The following is a 20,139-nucleotide window of genomic DNA, read 5'->3' as shown; positions in this document are numbered from 1 at the left end:
CTGAGAAACAAAGAGGCAGATGGGACCGGGGGCCCAGAAGATGCTGGAACCCACAGTACTAAAAGCTCAGAGAGGCTGGGCACGGTGGCTCACACCTGTAATCCCAGCACTTTGGGAGGCCAAGGTGGGTGGATCGACTGAGCCCAGGGGTTTGAGACCAGCCTGGGCAACACGGCGAAACCCAGTCTCTACCAAAAAAATATACAAAAATTAGCCAGGCATGCTGGTGCATGCCTATAGTACCAGCTACTTGGGAGGCTGAGGCAGGAGGATTGACTGAATCTGACAGCACACCATTGCACTCCAGCCTGGGTGACAGAACCAGACTCAACCTCAAAAAAAAAAAAAAAAAAAAAAAAGAAAAAAGAAAAAAAGCCCAGAGGGGAGGCTCGACAGTTTTCCAGCCCCTTCCACATCCTTCTTAACCTCACTAGATACTGTCCAAGTCCTACCTTAGGCAAGGCAGAAGTTATAGGACCAAGCCGTCAAATGGGGAAATTGAGTCCCAGAGAGGAGTAATGCATTATTTAAGATCCCATGCAGGACTATGAGTCAAGGGTCCAAGAGCCCTTCCACCATGTGCCAGAGACACAGAGTAGGAGGGGGAAGGGGGTCGGGTGGTAGGGGACAAAAGATGCGGGAGGCAAGCAGCAGTGACTGAAGAGGCAGAGGCTGCCATGGAAGACCCGGGAGCAGGGAATCTTTCCTCACCGTCTCCAGGGGAGGCTTCCTGAAAAACCCTGCATTCCCTCTGTGGGTTGATCAGGGAACCACTCTCCTACTAGCTGGGTTTTGTGTTTTGTTTTGTTTTGTTTTTTTGAGATGGAGTCTTACTCTGTCGCCTAGGCTGGAGTGCAATGGCGTGATCTCAGCTCACTGCAACCTCCGCCTCCCGGGTTCAAGCAATCCTCCTGTCTGAGCCTCCCAAGTAGCTGAGATTACAGGCACCTGCCATCATGCCTGGCTAATTTTTGTACGTTTGTAGAGATGGGGTTTCGCCATGTTGGCCAGGCTGGTCTCCAACTCCTGGCCTCAGGTGATCTGCCTGCCTCTGCCTCCCAAAGTGCTGGGATTGCAGGCATAGGCCACCGCACCCTGCTAGAGCTGGGTTTTAACAGGAAGAGAAGAGCCAAAAATCCTCACATAGAATCAGACAGCACTTGACAGTTTCCAACCTCACCATCACTGAAGTTTAGAGCAGCCCATACCCATAAAGATGATCTCCCCATCCCCCCAAGTTACCCACTGTGCAGAGGGAGATCGACACTTAAGAGACAGGAAGCAACTTCCAGAAGTCCATAGCAACCCAGTCCCAGGAATCTAGGTTTCCTGACCAGGGCATAGCAGAAAGGGTCCATTCCTTTCCTTGCTTGTACCTTCACAGAAGCTTCCTGGACAGAGCCCTGGGGTCCAGGAGACCCGTTATTCATTCCCAGCTATGCTGAGACTTACTAAATGACCTTGGGGACTCCTTCTAGAGAATTTAAGTTCCACGAGTGCAGGAATTTTTATCTATTAGTCCTTGATGTATCTCCAGCCCTAGAACAGTGTTTGGCCCATAGTATGTGCCCAAAAATATCCATTAAATGAATGTTCTGTGCATGGTGGTGCATGCCTGTAATCCCAGCAGTTTGGGAGGCTGAGGCAGGAGGATTGCTTGAGCCCAGGAGTTAGAGACCAGCTTGGACAACATAGTGAGACCCCATCTTGTAAAAATTTTTAAAAATAAAAAATGAGTGAATATCTCGATAGCCAGGATTAGAGAAGTGTCACGGTCAGAAAGACTGAAGCCTAAAGAAGGCCAAGGAACCAGGGTCTTCATCCTCAGATACATGAAAGGCTAAGATTCTGTCCACAAGTATTTATAGAGGGCCAGTAATGTGCTTGGTACTGAGCTAGGAACTCCCCAGATTCAGTTAAGAACAAAGTCATTACCTGCCTCAGATGCAAGGCAGGGTCTGGGGGGTGTGAGTGGCAGGGAAGGCAGCGTGCAGAGACACTTTTCTTAGCCTGAGCTGCCCTGACATGGTCTGACAGCCCACAAGGTGGTGAGTGCAGCCGGGCTGTAGTGTTCAAGGAGGGCGCCGGCTGGCTGCCCACCTGTCAGAGGCTGCGCCAGGAGGATGCGGAAGAAGAGGTTTCTGCCTTGGCTGAGGTCACTTCCCACCCCTGGATTCCCTGCCCACACAACCCTGCAATTTTCTGACGCTGACGACTCGGATCCTATTATTTCCCGATTTTCAAGGTCCCATGATGCTGACAGCCCCAAATGCTAAGTCGTCAGTCCGCCCACGCCCCTGGACCCGAAAGCAATACAGGCGAAGTCAGCAAGGGTCCTACCACCCACTGCCTCGAAAGGCCTCTGGGAGTGGTGGGCGCGCCCCTCCCCACCTCGCGGGGGGCGTGTGGGCGTCGTTCGGTGGTCGGAGTGCCGGGGACGTCGTGATGAAAACAGCGTCCCAGAGACGGCGCTGACAGAGCCGGGACACGTGACAGTCACAGCGTCACATTCTGCGGTCCACGAGTTTGGGACCGGGTTGGTCACGTGACGCGGTGGGGGCACCATGGGGTGATGTGAGATGCGGGTGCCTCAGATTACGTACAAATGACGTGTTCCTACCCCTTTTGGCAACCAGATTTCCGTTGGAAGATGCAACGGTTCCGGTGACGGTAGCCAGTTCTCGCGTCCAGGCAGCTCCGCTTCCGCTCGGGGCGCAACAACTTCCGACTCCACCTTCCGCGCCTCGGGCGAGGAAGAGACGCGACCATATGCGCATGCCCCGAATTTATCACGGAGGGGCGGGGCTGAGGCTGCGGGAGCTGGAGGGGGGAAGAAAAGGGAATTCCAACCTGTGGAACCTTGGGGGGTCCCCGGGGTCGGCGCCTTCCCATTGACTGTGGGCGGTGCAAGGGACGGAGGCTCTGGTGGCTCGTGGGGGTGTTGGGGTCCACAGGGGGAGGGAGGGGAGTGTCAGAGTGTGAGTGGGGTACGGGTATTCCAAGTTTGCCGGCCTCCCGGTCTGACGCCGGGGAGGGAGAGCTCAGGCCGCCATGCGGGACAGGACCCACGAGCTGAGGCAGGTGAGACGCCAGGGCAGCGGGGATGGGGGCGCGCGGACGAACTGGAACGCAGGACTCCTGGTCTTCGGGGTAGGGAGGGGTGGCTGATGGCCAGGAAGGAAAGTCCCGGAAGCCTGTGGGTCCTGCGGGGTGACAGCCGCAGCGAAACAGTGGTGCCAATGACTCCGGGCCTGGCAGGGGGATGACAGCTCGGACGAAGAGGACAAGGAGCGAGTCGCGCTGGTGGTGCACCCGGGCACGGCACGGCTGGGGAGCCCGGACGAGGAGTTCTTCCAGAAGGTAAGGGGATGGAGTCTTGGCCTGGATTCGCGAGGGGGTAGGAGGACCCGAGGAGCAGCGTGGTCTGGAGTACCCCATATCTCTTTCAGCCCTCTCGGTCACCCTCCCCAGGTCCGGACAATTCGGCAGACTATTGTCAAGCTGGGGAATAAAGTCCAGGAGTTGGAGAAACAGCAGGTCACCATCCTGGCCACGCCCCTTCCTGAGGAGAGTGAGTGAAACCCCGGCTGCATAGCGCATGCTCTGCCCCAGGGATTGTGGGGGTTGTAGTTCCACGCAGGTGGTGGCCAGGGTGGTTTGTTGAGGTGGGGGCTGCTGTTTGGGAGTCGTGGCCTTCTCTTATTCAGGCATGAAGCAGGAGCTGCAGAACCTGCGCGACGAGATCAAACAGCTGGGGAGGGAGATCCGCCTGCAGCTGAAGGGTGAGCTACTGGGACCTCAGGCAGATCCTTCCCTCTGATCCTGCCCTGTTGTTGGTATATCTGGGGAGTGTGTGGCCCAGAGAAGCCAGTGATATATCCAGGTCACACAGCAGGCCTGGTTCTAGCATCTCTGTCTCCTGGCCTCCAGGCCATTGTACTCTCCACAGCACAAGGCAGTCTCTCAGGTTCTTTTATTTACAATGAAACCATTTACTTACACAGTTATCACTGCCCACTGGGCATTCTTTGGGTAGGGAGATGGGGTTTTGTTAGGTGGCCTCTGCATTCCTACGGGAACTCAAGTGATGTAATGCAAAGAAAAATAAACTTACTTTCTCCTCTTGGAGGCTCAGCCTTAGTCATTTTATGATAAATTATATTTCCCTAAAAATCCTATGGAGACAAGTACCCCCAATACCCCTGTGTCTTCCCACAGCCATAGAGCCCCAGAAGGAGGAAGCTGATGAGAACTATAACTCCATCAACACAAGAATGAGAAAAACCCAGGTGGGTTTTTTTTCTCAGAAATGACATTTCAGCAAATGTTTCATGAAGTATTAGATGACAGATGTATGAAGGAAGGGCCTGTAGATGTCATGGAGTCCAATTGGATGATTTTTCCAAGTGGGGAACCTGAGCTCAGAGAGAGAAAGAACTTGCTCAAGGTCAGGAAACCAGGTCTCCTGATGCTCAGTCCGGTTATAACACCCTGCTTTATTTTCTTCCATTCAATAAGAAGTTACTTATTGACCCCAGACAAGACCTAGGCTTGACTGTGGGACACGTTTTCTTTTCTTTTTGCCTCAGCCTCCTGAATAGCTGGGATTACAGGCGGACACCACCATGCCGAGTTAATTTTTGTATTTTTAGTAGAGACGGGGTTTCCCCATGTTGGCCAGGCTGGTCTCGAACTCCTGACCTCAGGTGACCCTCCTGCCTTGGCCTCCCAAAGTGCTGGAATTACAGGCGTGAGCCACTGCGCCTAGCTGGGACACGTGTTTTCTAGGAGTCAACATGAGGAGTTAGGGTTCAATAGGGGATAAAGACATTACTCACGTGGGATCTGGTGGCTAATGGCGCTGCCCAGGGAAGGAGAGTGAGAAGTCACAAATTGACTGGCAGGTTTGCTATCTGTGTGACAGGGACATCCTTAGTCCCACAGGTGGAATTCAAGAAGTCAGGAAGTGGAACTTCCCTGGGGCGACACTGAAGAGGAACTCCCCTGGTGTAATATATTTTTTAAAAAAATTATTATTATTTTTTTGAGATGGAGTCTCTCTCTGTCGCCCAGGCTGGAGTACAGTGGCACAGTCTTGGCTGACTGCAACCTCCACCTCCTTCAAGCGATAATCCTCCCTCAGCCTCACAAGTAGCTGGGATTACAGGCGTACACCACCACACCTGGCTAGTTTTTTATATTTTTGGTAGAAATGAGGTTTCACCATGTTGGCCAGGCTGGTCTTGAACTCCTGACCTCAAGTCCTCAAGTGATCCACCTGCTTTGGCCTCCCAAAGTGCTATGATTACAGGCATGAGCCACTGTGCACGGCCCCTGGGGTGATATCTTAGTAAGGAGATTTGCAGTGATCAGACTGGCCCTCTTTGTGTCCCCAGTGAGGAGGATACCAAGAGGTCAGGGTTGGAGTAGTTGAGCCCAGGGCTCAGCAAGGACCCCAGATTGAAGATGAAACAGCTTGGGCATCTTGGAAGGGTGCAGCTGGAACCAGGAGAGCAGATGTATCTCTGGAAAAGGAACTCCAAGGAATGAGCATATTTAAGGTCTCAGGAGAAGGGGCAAGGCAGAGCAGATGCCCCAGAGCCAGTGTTTCTGGGGAAGCCTGTGGTGGTGATTGGCATGAGTGGTCGAGGGCCCATGTGGGCCTGTTGCACCTGTTTCGCCCAGGCAGCATGTTCATCTCTAGGCATAGGAACTGTGGTGTAGGCAGCAAGGTTGGCATTCAGCAAGCATTCAGCAGTTACATATTGGGTGCCTACTGTGTGCCAGACCTTTTTGGAACTGTTTAGGGTACAGCAGTGAATCAATGATCCCTATCCTCATGGAACTTCCCTTCTGGTGTAGACAATCACCATAATAAATAAGTGAATTATTTAGAACATAATAAGCATTAAGGAAAAAAGAGCAGGGGAAGAGGGACTGAGCATGCTGGAGGAGGGTAGCGTTGCAGTTGAAAGCAAGTGGAGGAAGCTTCATTCAGAAGGTGACATCTGAACAAAAGACTTAAAGGTGTTTGCGGGGAATGGGCATTCTAGGTAGAATGAGAAGTGAATGCAAAGGTTTAAGCTGAGAGTGTGCTTTGTCTAGGGAGGGCTGTAAGGAGACCAATGTGGATGGGCAGAGGGAGGGAACAGTAAGAGGAAGCAAGATCAGAGAGGGCTGGCCGTGCACCTTGGCTCACACCTGTGATCCCAGCACTTTGGAGGCTGAGGTGGGAGGATTGGTTGAGCCCAGGCGTTTGAGACCAGCCTGGGCAACATTGCGAGACCCCATCTCTCTCTGTTTTTTTTTTTGAGACAAGGTCTCACTCTGTCACCCAGGCTGGAGTGCAGTGGTGCCATCTCTGCTCACTGCAGCCTCCGCCTCCTGAGTTCAAGCCATTCTCCTGCTTCAGCCTCCCAAGTAGCTGGGACTACAGGCACCCACCACTGCACCCAGTTAATTTTTGTATTTTTAGTAGAGATGGGGTTTCACCATGTTGGCCAGGCTGGTCTTGAACTCCGACCTCAGGTGATCTGCCTACCTCAGCCTCCCAAAGTGCTGAGATTACAAGCATGAGCCACCGTGCGGGTCAACCCTGTCTCTATTAAAAATAAAAATAGGCCAGGTGCAGTGGCTCACACTTGTAATCCCAGCACTTTGGGAGGCTGAGGTGGGTGGATCACCTGAGGTCAAGAGATTGAGACCATCCTGGCCAACATGGTGAAACCCCATCTCTACTAAAAATACAAAAATTAACCATGCATGGTGATGTTCATCTGTAGTCCCAGCTACTTGGGAGGCTGAGGCAAGAGAATCGCTTGAACCCAGGAGGCCAAGGTTGTGGTGAACCAAGATTGCGCCACTGCACTCCAGCCTGGGCAATAAGAACGAAACTCTGTCTCAAAAAATAAATAATAAATAAATAAAAATAAAAAAGATCATGGAGGGCCACATAGACTTGCTAAGGGCTTTGGCTTTTTGTCTAAGAGAAATGGGGGAGCCTGTCAAGGTCATCACAAAGTGGTTAAGGTGGCAGACCCCGCATAAGAGCTCATGCTATTTGCTCACTTTACTATGGGATTGCCGAGGCCCAGACCGGGCAAGGATCCTCCCGGGGCACCCAGCCTATATTCTTCATCTTTAGCATGGGGTCCTGTCCCAGCAATTCGTGGAGCTCATCAACAAGTGCAATTCAATGCAGTCCGAATACCGGGAGAAGAACGTGGAGCGGATCCGGAGGCAGCTGAAGATCAGTGAGTTGTGTGTGCCCAGCCTGGCCTGCAGGGGCAGGTAATCCCAACCCAGCCCTGAGCCTGGCCTTTTCCTTCACAGCCAATGCTGGGATGGTGTCTGACGAGGAGCTGGAGCAGATGCTGGATAGTGGGCAGAGCGAGGTGTTTGTGTCCAATGTGAGTGGCCACAGCCAGCCCCTCTCTGCTGTGCCTCCCATCTCCTCTGATTCCTATCCCGTTCTTGACCTCCTGGGCTCAGGTGATCCTCCTGTCTCAGCCTCCCGAGTAGCTGGGACTATAGGTGTGAGCCACTGGACTCCGCTTGCTATGTCCCTTTCTGATTGAGGGGACCCTGAGGCCCCTAAGGGAATTAATTAGCTAACCTGGAGTCACCCATCAGATTCCAGGCTGAGGGCTCCCCAGAAGTTCAACAGGAGCTTCTGACCTGCTGTCGGTCTCCCTGTGAACAGTTGCCCCACTCCTGTCCACCCCCTAGATCCTGAAGGACACACAGGTGACTCGACAGGCCTTAAATGAGATCTCGGCCCGGCACAGTGAGATCCAGCAGCTTGAACGCAGTATTCGTGAGCTGCACGATATCTTCACTTTTCTGGCTTCTGAAGTGGAGATGCAGGTGAGTGCCCCGCGCAGCCCCAGACGTGATACCAGGCTCAATCCAAACTGCCAGCCTCCTGCCACCCTTAGATTCTCTCCCTGAGGCTTTTGTGTCTTCCAGGTTTGGCCATCCCCCCAAATTGGTGCTTATTCTTATCTTTAGCTGTACCCCGAGAATGGCGCCTGCCTCTGCTGCTACCCAGATACCCACTCCCTTCTGCGTAGCACCCTGCCCTCTCTCCAAAACTTGAGCCTGCCCAGGTCTGGCCCCAGCCCTGGCTCCCCCTCCACTAACAGCATCCACCCTGATACCTCTCAGAGGTTCAGTCAGAGTTGCCTTAGAGGGGCTGCCTCCTAACATCTGTACAAGGCTGGGGTGGGGGCGGTGTTCCCCTGGCCCTGGTTGCGTGAGTTGAGTTGAGCTTCCAGCCCTGTCCTGGAGGAGCTGGCCTCAGTCATGCTACAACCAATGCCCTTTTGCAGCTGAGACTTACAGGAAAGAGATCTCATTCAGTAGGAGTACTGAGACCTGAGGCTGGTGGTGCCAGGAGGAGGCAGGGATAGGGAGGGCTTTGCAGCAGCTGTAGATAGGCCTGGAAGAATGGGTAAATTCAGACAGATTTGTGAAGGCACAGTTCACCATCTGTGAAAGGTATGAGCCATTTGAGGTCCTTAGCTCCAAGCTACCACTGCAGATAGAGGTCATATGGGATAAGCGAGCAGGGGACAAGGGACTACATGATAGAAGGGACCTGGAAGCCATCTCCAAGGAGCCTGAACTTTTGTCAGATCGAGTCTTGCCCTTGTCTTTGTTAGTGCAATCTTTTTTTTCCTGCCAGGAATGCTCTTCAGTCATCTGGGGTGGGGTGGGCAAAGGCATCCTTACCTCCCTGAATCACCCCATCCTCTGAGCAGGGGGAGATGATCAATCGGATTGAGAAGAACATCCTGAGCTCAGCGGACTACGTGGAACGCGGGCAGGAGCACGTCAAGACAGCCTTGGAGAACCAGAAGAAGGCGAGGAAGGTGAGCCTCCCAGGCCCAGCCTCTGCCCCAGGCACCCTGTGTGACTTCCCTGACCCCCTCCTCTCCCACAGAAGAAAGTCTTGATTGCCATCTGTGTGTCCATCACCGTCGTCCTCCTAGCAGTCATCATTGGCGTCACAGTGGTTGGATAATGTCACACATTGTTGGTGAGATGTTGTGGGCTGCCCTCTGGCCTGCCCCAGCCCTGGCCCCAGCCCTCCCTTCTCCCTCAGACCCTGTTCTCCCTCCTTTCCTTACAGGCACTAGGAGCACCAGGGACCCAGGGCCTGGCCTTCTCTCCCAGCAGCCTGGGGGACAGGGCAGAGCCTCCAGCTGGACCCCTTCCTCACACTGGCCCCTATGCAGAAGGGCAGACAGTTCTTCTGGGGTTGGCAGCTGCTCATTCATGGTGGCCTCCTCCTTCAGGCCTCAGTGCCTGGGGGAGGCCTGCACTGTCCTGATTGGTCGGGACACACAGTTTTGTAAAAAATTAAAAAACAAAAAAGAGCATAGAAAGCCCTGTGCACGTGTGTTCCTGGAAGGGCTGGCCCAAGGCTTCCGGGCATCCAACCTCCCTACCTCCTGGACGTCCCCAGGGCCAGGGCCAGGGCCAGGTCCAGCCCCGGCTGCTCAGGTCAAACTGCCATGGGTGCTGTGCCCACAGCAGGCTGGCTCTGCCTTTCTGCACCCCCATAGGAATGGGTAGGCAGGGAGGGGTAACACCTGCATCTAGCTCCTCGCTCAGTACTGTCCCCGGGAAAATGCCACTGTGAGTATCTGTCTTGGAAATAAGGCTGACCAGGCCAGGCTGGGATGCAGGTGAGATGGCGGTGTGTTGGGGGCATCAGTGGGCCTTCTTGTGGCCCAGAGGAAGAGGCACCATGAAGAACTGCCTAATTGAGGCTGTCACTTTGGATGCAGTGGACAGGGATGGTCTGGTTTCAGCAGGGATGACATTGGAGTGGAATGTTAAGTGGGGAGAATCTAGTTATGGAGAGAAGCTGGGGAAGAGGTTGCCAGGCAGAAAGCACAGGAGGCTGGGCCCTGTGACCAACAAAAGCATCATCTTTTACATAAGAGTTCAGGCAGGGCGTGGTGGCCCACACCAATAATCTCAGCACTTTGGGAGGCCCAGGCAGGAGGATCTCTTGAGCCCAGGAGCTTGAGACCAGCCTAGGCAGGATGGTGCAACCTCTTCTCTTTAGAGAATAATAATTTTAAAAATTAGCCAGGCGTGATGGTAAGTGTTTGTCGTCCCAACTACTCCAAAGGCTGAGGTGGGAGGATCGCTTGAGCCCAGGAGATTAAGGCTGCAGTGAGCCATGGTCATCCCACTGCACTCCATCCTGGGTGACAGAGTGAGTCCCTGTCTCAATAATAGGCCGGGTGCCTGTAATCCCACCACTGTGGGAGGCTGAGGCGGGCGGATCACGAAGTCAGGAGATCGAGACCATCCTGGCTAACATGGTGAAACCCCATCTCTACTAAAAATACAAAAAAATTAGCTGGGCATAGTGGCAGGCGCCTGTAGTCCTAGCTACTCGGGAGGCTGAGGCAGGAGAATGGCATGAACCCAGGAGGTGGAGCTTGCAGTGAGCCAAGATTGCGCCACTGCACTCCAGCCTGGGCGACAGTTAGACCCCATCTCAAAAAAAAAGAAAAAATAATAATAATAATAATCAGCAGCAGCATAGAGAGCTGGTGATCCTGGATCAGTGCACCTGGTGGCTGAGGGATACCTGGCTGAAGCAGTAAGTGGCAGCAGATAAGCCTGACCCCTGATTTCTTCCATAAGGTACCTGAGATCCAAGCCTGACTAAATTTCTTTCTTTTTTTTTTTTTTTTTTGAGACAGAGTCTTGCTCTTTCGCCTAGGCTGGAGTGCAGTGGCGCTGTCTCAGCTCACTGCAAGCTCCGCCTCCCGGGTTCACGCCATTCTCCTGCCTCAGCCTCCCGAGTAGCTGGGACTACAGGCGTCCGCCACCACCCGGCTAATTTTTTGTATTTTTGTATTTTTAGTAGAGACGAACATTTCACCATGTTAGCCAGGATGGTCTCCATCTCCTGACCTCGTGATCCACCTGCCTCGGCCTCCCAAAGTGCTGGGATTACAGGCGTGAGCCACCGCGCCCCGCCAGCCCTGACTAAATTTCTAAGGGCTCCTAGTCCTGATGCCTAATTTTTGGAGTGGACGTGGCTCCTGTTCCCTGACACCTAGTTTTAAAGGGTAAACCGGCTCCTGGCTCCTGCCTGTTTGCAGTAGGGTGGCGCCTAGCTCTGACCTCCAAGGTCTGGGGACTGCGTCGCAGCCGCCCAGTCCATCCCACTTTCAATCCTACAGGCCCCTGCTGTTGCTGCCGCTGCCGCTGCTCCTAGCTGCCCAGTCTGGCGGGCTCAGTCCCGCATTGCCACGCATGGGAGACCGCCTCGCGGAAGCGCTGGATGTGGCTTCGCTGATGCACGTTGGACCGGGCCCTGGACTGGGCTAGGGGAAGGGCAGGAGGGCGGAATTGGGCCCGAGGGCCGGGCCTGGCCGACCCCCGACTGCTCTGCCTCCATGGAGGCTGGCGGCCCCGCAGAGCCTCCCGGTGGCCCTGGAGTGCGGGTTGTCCTGTCCGAGATCACCCGCAATTGGGCGAGCTGTGCATGGGGCGTGGCCGAGGCCGTGGTTTGGTTGCAATTGGCCAGCGGGACCTAAGTGTTGTCTCTGAAGAGCATGGGCATTAGTCTGGAGGGTCCTGGGAGAGTGATCTCTGCCCCATCAAATGGCATTTAGGTCTAGGAAGCAGGTGTGGGCGGGGCCTTAGGGCGAGGCACAGACATACCCCGAAGTGGTTGGATTGTAGACCGCAAGGGGCTGGATCGAACCCCCAAAAGACACTGGAAGGCTGTGTGGCTGAGGAGGGTCCAGCAGGTCCAGTGTTTCGTAGGCTTTACAGGAAGGAGCTCCACTTTCTCAAGAGTGTGCAGATGCGATCTAGGTGTGTCCACCCGATGGGAGTTGTGGGGCCGGGCGGATGCTGCCCCAGTACAAAGCTGATTTGGACCTAGGGCCTCTGGACTTCCCTGATTCTCTGCTTGCATCTCCAGCAAACTCCTGTCCCGTTGGCTGCCTTCATCCACTCTCTCACCTCTCTGCCTTCAGAGTAAAATTGCAAGATCTGTGGTGCTTACTGGGATCTGATAGAGTCTCTCGGCATGCACTGTCTATGCAGCAGGGATCCACGTGCATCGGGGGTCCATGTGCAGTGTGTGCCTCTTCTTAGCCATGCTGGACAGCACCACCCCTGAAAAGCAGCTCCCCTGTTTACCCAGAAAGCTGTCCAGAACCTCCTGGAAAAGGTGGCCTGATAGCAGTGGCCTCGGATGCCAGGCTCAATCCTTTGAACTTTTCCTGTGGGCTGTCAGGACCCATAGAAGGTCTTTGAGCAGGTGAGTTTGGAGCAGACCTGGTAGGCAAGCGAACAGGTGGATGCATGCACTGGAGATTCCATGGGCTCCCCTGTGGACATCTCTTCCCTTTGGAAAACTGCCCTGAGTGAGGGTCTAAGGGCAGGGTTTGCATTGAAATCCTAGCTTTGCTGCTGTCAGCCCAACTTTTAGGCAACAGGGTCTGGGTTAGATGTGACATTTCCAAGTCCATCTTGTATCACAGCCTGTCAGCTGCAGCTCACTCATTCAATCTATTGTGGTTCAAGTTCCCAAGAAAAGGAATCGGTCTGGTCTACTCTCCAGGCCAGATTACATTTACTTGCCTAGAAATTGTCTGCCCTTAACTCAAGACTTTGCACTGTGGTTCGCATTTGTAATCCCAATACTTTGGGATGCCAAAGCAGGAGTATTGCTTGAGCCCAGGAGTTAAAGACCAGCCAGGGAAATATAACAAGACCCTATCTCTACAAAAATTAAAATTAGGTTGGGTGCAGTGGCTCATGCCTGTAATCCCAGCACTTTGGGAGGCCGAGGCGGGTGGATCATCTGATGTCAGGAGTTCGAGACCAGCCTGACCAACATGGTAAAACCCCATCTCTACTAAATACAAAAAGTTAGCTGGATATGGTGGCGCAGGCCTGTAATCCTACTTGGGAGGCTGAGGCAAGAGAATCACTTGAACTCGGGAGGCGGAGGTTGCAGTGAGCCAAGATTGCCCCATTGCAGTCCAACCTGGGCAACAAGAGCGAAACTCCCTCTCAAAAAAAAAAAAAAAATTAAAATTAGCCAGGTGCATGCCAGTGGTGCACGCTTGTGGTCCCAGCAACTTGGGAGGCTGAAGTGGGAGGATTGCTTGGGCCTGGGATTGAAACCACAGTGAGCCAACATTGTACCACTGCATTCCAGCCTGGACAACAGAGTAAGACCCTGTCTCAAAAAAAAAAAAAGAAAGAAAAGAAAAAAGACTTTGCCCTTGAGTCAAGACTTTACCCTTGGCTAAGATGGATGCAGGAGGTGACATAGTACAAAATGCTGCAGCAGAGCGTGTGTATGTGCTGGAGGAGGAGTGGACTAGGCCAGTGATTGACATCTCCGTTCCAGATATGTACTTACCTTCCCTGCTGGGCCCCTCCATACAGGAGCATTACACGCTCATTCGCTGCTTACAATAGGCTTGGCTATAGGACTTGCTTTGGCCAGTGGAATATGAGTAGGAAGGCAAAGTATTGACCGGGCACAGTGGCTCACACCTGTAATCCCAGCACTTTGGGAGGATGAGGCAGGTAGATCACCTGAGGTCAAGAGTTCGAGACCAGTCTGGCCAACATGGTGAAACCCTATCTCTACTAAAAGTACAAAATTAGCCAGGCATGGTGGCACAGACCTGTAATCCCAGCTGCTAGGAAGGCTGAGGCAGGAGAATCATTTGAACCCCGGAAGGCGGAGGTTGCATGAACCCAGATCATGCTATTGCTCTCCAGCCTGGACAAAAAGTGAAACTCCATCTCAAAAAAAAAAAAAAAAAAAAAAAAAAGGTAAAGTATCACTTCCACATAGAAGCTTTAGGCACCATTGAGTACTCTAGCAGTTTCCCATCTCTTCTCCCTCTGCTCAGGCTCATAAACCTGGCAGTTTCCAGATCTAGACTTCTCTTTCAGCCTGCAACCCAGAATGACAATTACGTGAAGCTGGGCTACAGCCTACCTGTAAAATGATAAGGAATTCAAGAAATAAATCTCTCTTGCTGTGAGCCATTGATATATGGAGGTTGTTTGTTAGCACATCCGAATGTTTAAACAAACTGTTACAGAATTAGTACCCAGAAATGGTGTGCTGCAACAATAAAAAATAAGCCTAGGCCAGGCATGGTGGCTCACACCTGTAATCCCTGCATTTTGGGAGGCCAAGGCAGGTGGGTCACCTAAGGTTAAGAGTTTGAAACCAGCCTGGCCAACATGACAAAACCCTGTCTCTACTAAAAATACAAAAAAAAAAAAAAAAAAAAAAAAAATTAGCTAGGCATGGTGATAGGTGCCTGTAATCCCAGCTAGAGGCTGAGGCAGGAGAATCACTTGGACCCAGGAGGCAGAGGTTGCAGTAAGCTAAGATTGCGCCACTGTACTCCAGCCTGGATGATGGAGTGAGACTTCATCTCAAAAAATTAAAAAGCAAAAATAAAATATTAAAAATTAGCCGGGTGTGGTGGCATGTGCCTGTAGTCCCAGCTACTTGGGAGGCTGAGATGGGAGGATCACTTGAGCCCAGGTGGCAAAGGTTGCAGTGAGCCAAGATTGCGCCACTGCACTCCAGCCTGGTTCAAAAAAAAAAAAAAAAAACCCAGCCAGGCACGGTGGCTCATGCCTGTAATCCCAGCACTTTGGGAGGCCGAGGCGGGTGGATCACCTGAGGTCAGGATTTTGAGACCAGCCTGGCAAACATGGTGAAACCCTGTCTCCACTAAAAATACAAAAATTAGCCGGGAGTGGTGGCACGCACCTGTAATCCCAGCTACTCAGGAGGCTGAGGCTGGAGAATCGATTGAACCTCAGATGCGGAGGTTGCTGTGAGCCAACATTGAGCCACTGCACTCCAGCCTGGGCGACAGAGCAAGCCTCTGTCTCAAAAAAAAAAAAAAAACACTAAACTATGTAAACTATGAGACATTGAAGTTGAGCTGGACAGTGGCTGGTAAGGGAACTGTCATTGGAAGTTGGAAAGATGGTGACGTGTTATGCAATGGTGAAGGGTTTGGTTAAACTGTAAGCTTATAACCAAATGAGCTTTAGGCTTTAAGTAAAGAACTGGGGAAAGGGAATATTGGTAGCATGCTGTTGCTGCTGTTGCATGCATTTGAGGAGTTACTGGAAGAAAGAGATGACTCAGAAATTAATTGGTCAGTTTTTAAGCAGAAATGGAAGAGAATATAGAAACTTGAGGCAAGTGATCCACATTTTTAACCAGTAAAAGATACAACTGAGAAAGTCCTTGAGCCACAAGGGTTTTTAAATTTCTTTTTTTTTTTTTTTTTTTTTTTTTTTTTTGAGACAGAGTCTCGCTCTGTCGCCCAGGCTGGAGTGCAGTGGCGCAATCGGGGGTCACTGCAAGCTCCGCCTCCTGGATTCACGCCATTCTCCTGCCTCAGCCTCCCAAGTAGCTGGGACTACAGGCGCCCGCCACTCGCCTGGCTAGTTTTTTGTTGTTGTTGTTGTTGTTTTTGTTTTTTTTTTTTTTTTTTTTTTTTTTTTTTTTTTTTTTTTTAGTAGAGACAGGGTTTCACTGTGTTAGCCAGGATGGTCTCGATCTCCTGACCTTGTGATCCGCCCATCTCGGCCTCCCAAAGTGCTGGGATTACAGGCTTGAGCCACCGCGCCCGGCCGAGCCACAAGGTTTTTGTTTTGTTTTTTGAGACACAGTCCTGCTCTTGTTTCCAAGGCCACCTTCTGGGTTCAAGCCTTTCTCCTGACTCAGTCTGCCGAGTAGCTGGGATTACAGGTGTGCACCACCACGCCCAGCTAATTTTTGTATTTTCAGTAGAGATGGGTTTCACCATGTTGGCCAGGCTGGTCTTAAACTTCTGACCTCAAGTGATCCTCCCACCTCAGCCTCCCAAAGTGCTGGGATTACAGGTGTCAGCCACTGCCACTGGTTGAGCTACAAGGTTTGATTAAAAGTCATCTTTGTGGAAAGGGCCATATCAAGTATGTGGCTATTATGTCCTTTGTAAAAATCTCCAAACTGATCAAAGTGGTTCCCAATAAATCCTCTCAGCTAGTCAAGATGATTCGGAGAAAAGAGGTTAAGAGTGTAGCTCATCTTGGCCAGGCGCAGTGGCTCACGCCTATAATTCCAGCACTTTGGGAGGCTGAGGCAGGCGGATCACGAGGTCAGGAGATCGAGACCAGCCTAGCTAACACGGCGCAACCCCGTCTCTACTAAAAATACAAAAAATTAGCTGGGCGTGGTGGCGGGCGCCTGTAGTCCCAGCTTCTCATAAGGCTGAGGCAGGAGAATGGTGTGAACCCAGGAGGCGGCGGAGCTTGCAGTGAGCGGAGGTCATGCCACTGCACTCCAGCCTGGGCGACAGAGTGAGACTCGGTCTCAGAAAAAAAAAAAAAAAAGAAAACAATTATGGGTATGCTGTTGACCCACGGATCTGAATGGAGTAAAATACATAAGTTCGGTTTTGGAGGGAATTGCCCTGCTTCCACTGCCTAACACCCCCTCACCCTGACAGAAAGACACCAGGTTAAATTTTGACCATGAGTGTTCAAGACTTAGTACGACTTTTAGGTCCCCAAATTTCTTTTTTTTTTTTTGAGATTGGGTCTCACTGTGTCACCCAGCCTGGAGTGCAATGAGGCAACCACAGCTCACTATAACCTCGAACTTCTGGTCTCACACAATCCTCCTGCCTCAGCCTCCCAAGTAGCTGGGACTGCAGGCCCATGCCACCCCAACAGGCTAATTTTTGTTTTTTGGGTTTTTTTGAAACAAAATCTCATTCTCACCCAGGCTGAAGTACAGTGGCATGATCTTGGCTCACTGCAACCTTCACTTCCTGGGCTTGAGTGATCCACCTACCTCAGCCTTCCAAGTAGCTGGGACTACAGGTATGTGCCACCATGCCCGGCTAATTTTTGTATTTTTTTGGTAGAGACAGGGTCTTGCTATGTTGCCCAGGCTGGTCTCGAACTCCTGAGCTCAAGCGATTCACCTGTCTTGGCCTCCCAAAGTGCTGGCATTATAGGCGGGTGGTGTACCACCATGCCCAGCCTATTTTTGTTTTGTTTTGTTTTGTCTTGAGATGAAGTCTTGCTCTGTCACTCCAGCTGGAGTGCAGTGGCACAATCAAGCCTCACTGCAGCCTCCACCTCTGGGGCTCCAGTGATCCTCCCACCTCAGCCTTCTGAGTAGCTGGGACTACAGGTGTGCACCACCATGCCTGGCTAATTTTTCTATTTTTTGTAGACAGGGTTTCAGCCTGTTGCCCAAGCTGGTCTTGAACTTCTGGTCTTAAGGAGTTCTCCCTCCTTGGCTTCCCAAAGTGATGGAATTACAGGTGTGAGCCACCATGCTCAGCCTAATTTTTCTATTTCAGGTTTTTATTTTTTATTTGGTAGAGATGGGGGTCTCGGTATGTTGCCCAGGCTGGCCTCAAGCGATCCTGGCCTCAAGTGATACTCCTGCCTCAGCCTCTCAAAGTGCTGTGATTACAGGTGTGAGCCACCATGCCGGGCCTGGGTCTCTCTATTTATTTATTTATTTATTTATTTATTTATTTATTTATGTTTTCTTTTCTTTTGAGACGGAGTCTTGCTCTGTCGCCCAGGCTGGAGTGCAGTGGCACGATCTCGGCTCACTGCAAGCTCCGCTTGCCGGGTTCACGCCATTCTCCTGCCTCAGCCTCCTGAGTAGCTGGGACTACAGGCACCCGCCACCACGCCTGGTTAATTTTTTTGTGTATTTTTAGTAGAGACAGGGTTTCACCATGTTTGCCAGGATGGTCTCGATCTCTTGACCTCGTGATCCGCCCACCTCAGCCTCCCAAAGTGCTGGGATTACAGGTGTGAGCCACCACACCTGGCCATGGGTCTCCAAATTTCTATGGGCATGAAGGAGACTGAGAAAGCTACTCTACTTCAGAAAGACATAACCTCCAGTGTCCTCTCAGTTGTGGCCAAGGAGAATAAGCGGAAAAGGGTGGTTCACTCTAAGGGCAGAGCCAAGAATGTGGTGAAGAATGAACTGGGGAACTCTTCCCACTCCCAGGGAAAGGTGGGGTTCTTCTCAACATCTGCCTAACAGCACTTTAGACTTACTGGGGACCAGAGCCTGCTGTGTGTCTCCCGTCTCTTCTTCTTCTTTCTTTTTCTTTTTCTTCTTCTTCTTTTTCTTCTTCTTCTTCTTCTTCCTCTTCCTCTTCTTCTTCTTTCTTCTTTCTTCTTCTTTCTTCTTCTCCTTCTCCTTCCTCCCCCTCCTCCTTCCTCCCCCTCCTCCTTCCTCCCCCTCCTCCTTCCTCCCCCTCCTCCTTCCTCCCCCTCCTCCTTCCTCCCCCTCCTCCTTCCTCCTCCTTCCTCCTCCTTCCTCCTCCTTCCTCCTCCTTCCTTCCTTCCTTCCTTCTTCTTCTTCTTTCTTCTTTCTTCTTTCTTCTTCTCCTTCTCCTTCTCCTTCTCCTTCTTCTTCTTCCTTTTTTTTTTTTTTTTGAGACAGAGTTTCACTCTTGTTGCCCAGGTTGGAGTGCAATGGCACTATCTTGGCTCACTGCAACCTCTGCCTCCTGGGTTCCAGCGATTCTCCTGTCGCAGCCTCCTGAATAGCTGGGACTACAGGCGCCCGCCACCACGCCCGGCTAATTTTTGGTATTTTTAGTAGAGATCGGGTTTCACTATGTTGGCCAGGCTGGTCTCGAACTGCTGACCTCATGATCTGCCCCCCTCGGCCTCCCAAAGTGCTGGATTTACAGACGTGAGCCACCGTGCCTGGCTAAATTTTGTTTTCACCATGTTGGCCAAGGTGGTCTCAAACTCCTGACCTCAGGTGATCCACTGGCCTTGGCCTCCCAAAGTGCTGGGATTACAGGCATGAGACTCCGTGCCAGGCCCCGTCCCTCCTTCTGAACAGGAGTGTGCTCTGCCGTTCTCCTGTCCTTGTTCTGCTTTGTATGTTGGATGTGTGCATGCATATGTGTGTGTGTGTAGAAATGGGACAGAGATAACTTGTCTCTGTCTCTCTTTTATTTTGTAGCTCATAGGTCTCTGAATCAAGAGAAGCTGCATCTGGACCTGATATAGAAGAGACTATTAGAGATCCTGGGCTTGAGGCTGATTCCATGTCAGATGGGTCACTTAGGTGGTCTCCCTTCGGAAGGGGATGCATTTATTTTGCATATGGAAGAAAATGCAAAGGCAGTATTTGTAAGGAAGAGGGCAGACGGGGGAAGATTTTATAATTGTTCAAAAACATTCACTGGGCTGGGTGCGGTGGCTCATGCCTATAATCCCAGTGCTTTGGGAGGGTGAGGCAGGAGGATCACTTGAGGCCGAGTTTGAGACCAGCATGGGCAACATAGTGAGACCCTATCTCTACAAAAAATAAAACAATAAAAAAAAATTAGCTGGGCGTGGTGGTGCTTGCCTGTAGTCGTAGCTACAGGCTGAGGTGGGAGGATCGCTTAAGCTCAGGAGGTAGAGGCTGCAGTGAGTTATGATTGCACCATGCACCCATGCACTCCAGTCTGGGCAACACAAGAAGACACTGACTCTAAACAACCAACAAAACAAAATCACATGTATTCACTGGCCCTCTCTTTGGGGACCTGCTATATGTTAGGTAGGGATTTAGACCCAACATGGTGGTACCACCTGACATGGCGGGCCCCTTGTCAGGACTTTACCCGCTGAGACTTCCTGCTAGGACTTTTCAGTGCACGAAAAGCACCCTGAGCTCGCCAAAACTCCCCGCTCTGCTCTGCGCAAACTCCTGGACACGTCATTCCTCAGAAATCGAAACCTAACTCAGGAAACCGAAACCTACAGACCCCGCCTACCTCGCCCTATAAAAGGCCGGATACCTGCCCTGCCTGCGACTTCCTCGGCCCTCCTCCTAGGGGACCGGTGAACCTCACCCGCAAGCCCAATAAAGGCTACCTCTGTTCTCATCTGCCTCATGTCTTCTTGCTCAGCTCCCCATTACATTGGTGCCGAAACCTGGGAGGAGACCCCTCCCCGGACCCCTGCCGGTTTGGGCAGGCTCTCCTCTCCCCGAGCCAGGACCTCCTCTCTGAGCCGGGAGACGTTTTACCAAATCCAAGACTCAGTTCGATCACTGCTGGGTAA

At 51.9% G+C, this 20,139-nt stretch overlaps 1 protein-coding gene across 4 annotated transcripts; it reads left to right on the top strand.

The window, feature by feature from the left end:
• Positions 1-2,746: 2,746 nt before the first annotated feature.
• STX4 (syntaxin 4) lies at positions 2,747-19,948 on the top strand. Of its 4 annotated transcripts, none has more exons than XM_050773549.1 (11): positions 2,747-3,081; positions 3,259-3,360; positions 3,472-3,571; positions 3,708-3,782; positions 4,219-4,289; positions 7,145-7,253; positions 7,333-7,409; positions 7,729-7,866; positions 8,763-8,873; positions 8,945-9,040; positions 9,134-9,389. In XM_050773549.1, the coding sequence occupies exons 1-10, from the start codon at positions 3,052-3,054 to the stop codon at positions 9,023-9,025; spliced, it is 894 nt and encodes a 297-aa protein (XP_050629506.1). In that variant the 5' UTR covers positions 2,747-3,051; the 3' UTR covers positions 9,026-9,040; positions 9,134-9,389. The 4 variants fall into 4 exon arrangements, with proteins under 4 accessions (XP_050629506.1, XP_050629509.1, XP_050629507.1 ...); XM_050773550.1 differs by having other exon boundaries at positions 2,760-3,081; positions 3,450-3,571; XM_050773552.1 differs by lacking the exons at positions 8,945-9,040; positions 9,134-9,389 and adding an exon at positions 19,049-19,948.
• Positions 19,949-20,139: the final 191 nt, after the last annotated feature.

Source organism: Macaca thibetana, chromosome 20 (genome assembly GCF_024542745.1).
Source record: "Macaca thibetana thibetana isolate TM-01 chromosome 20, ASM2454274v1, whole genome shotgun sequence".
Taxonomy (NCBI): Eukaryota; Metazoa; Chordata; class Mammalia; order Primates; family Cercopithecidae; genus Macaca; species Macaca thibetana.
Note: the sequence above shows the minus strand (reverse complement) of the source record. Positions and strands in the feature narration are given on the sequence as shown.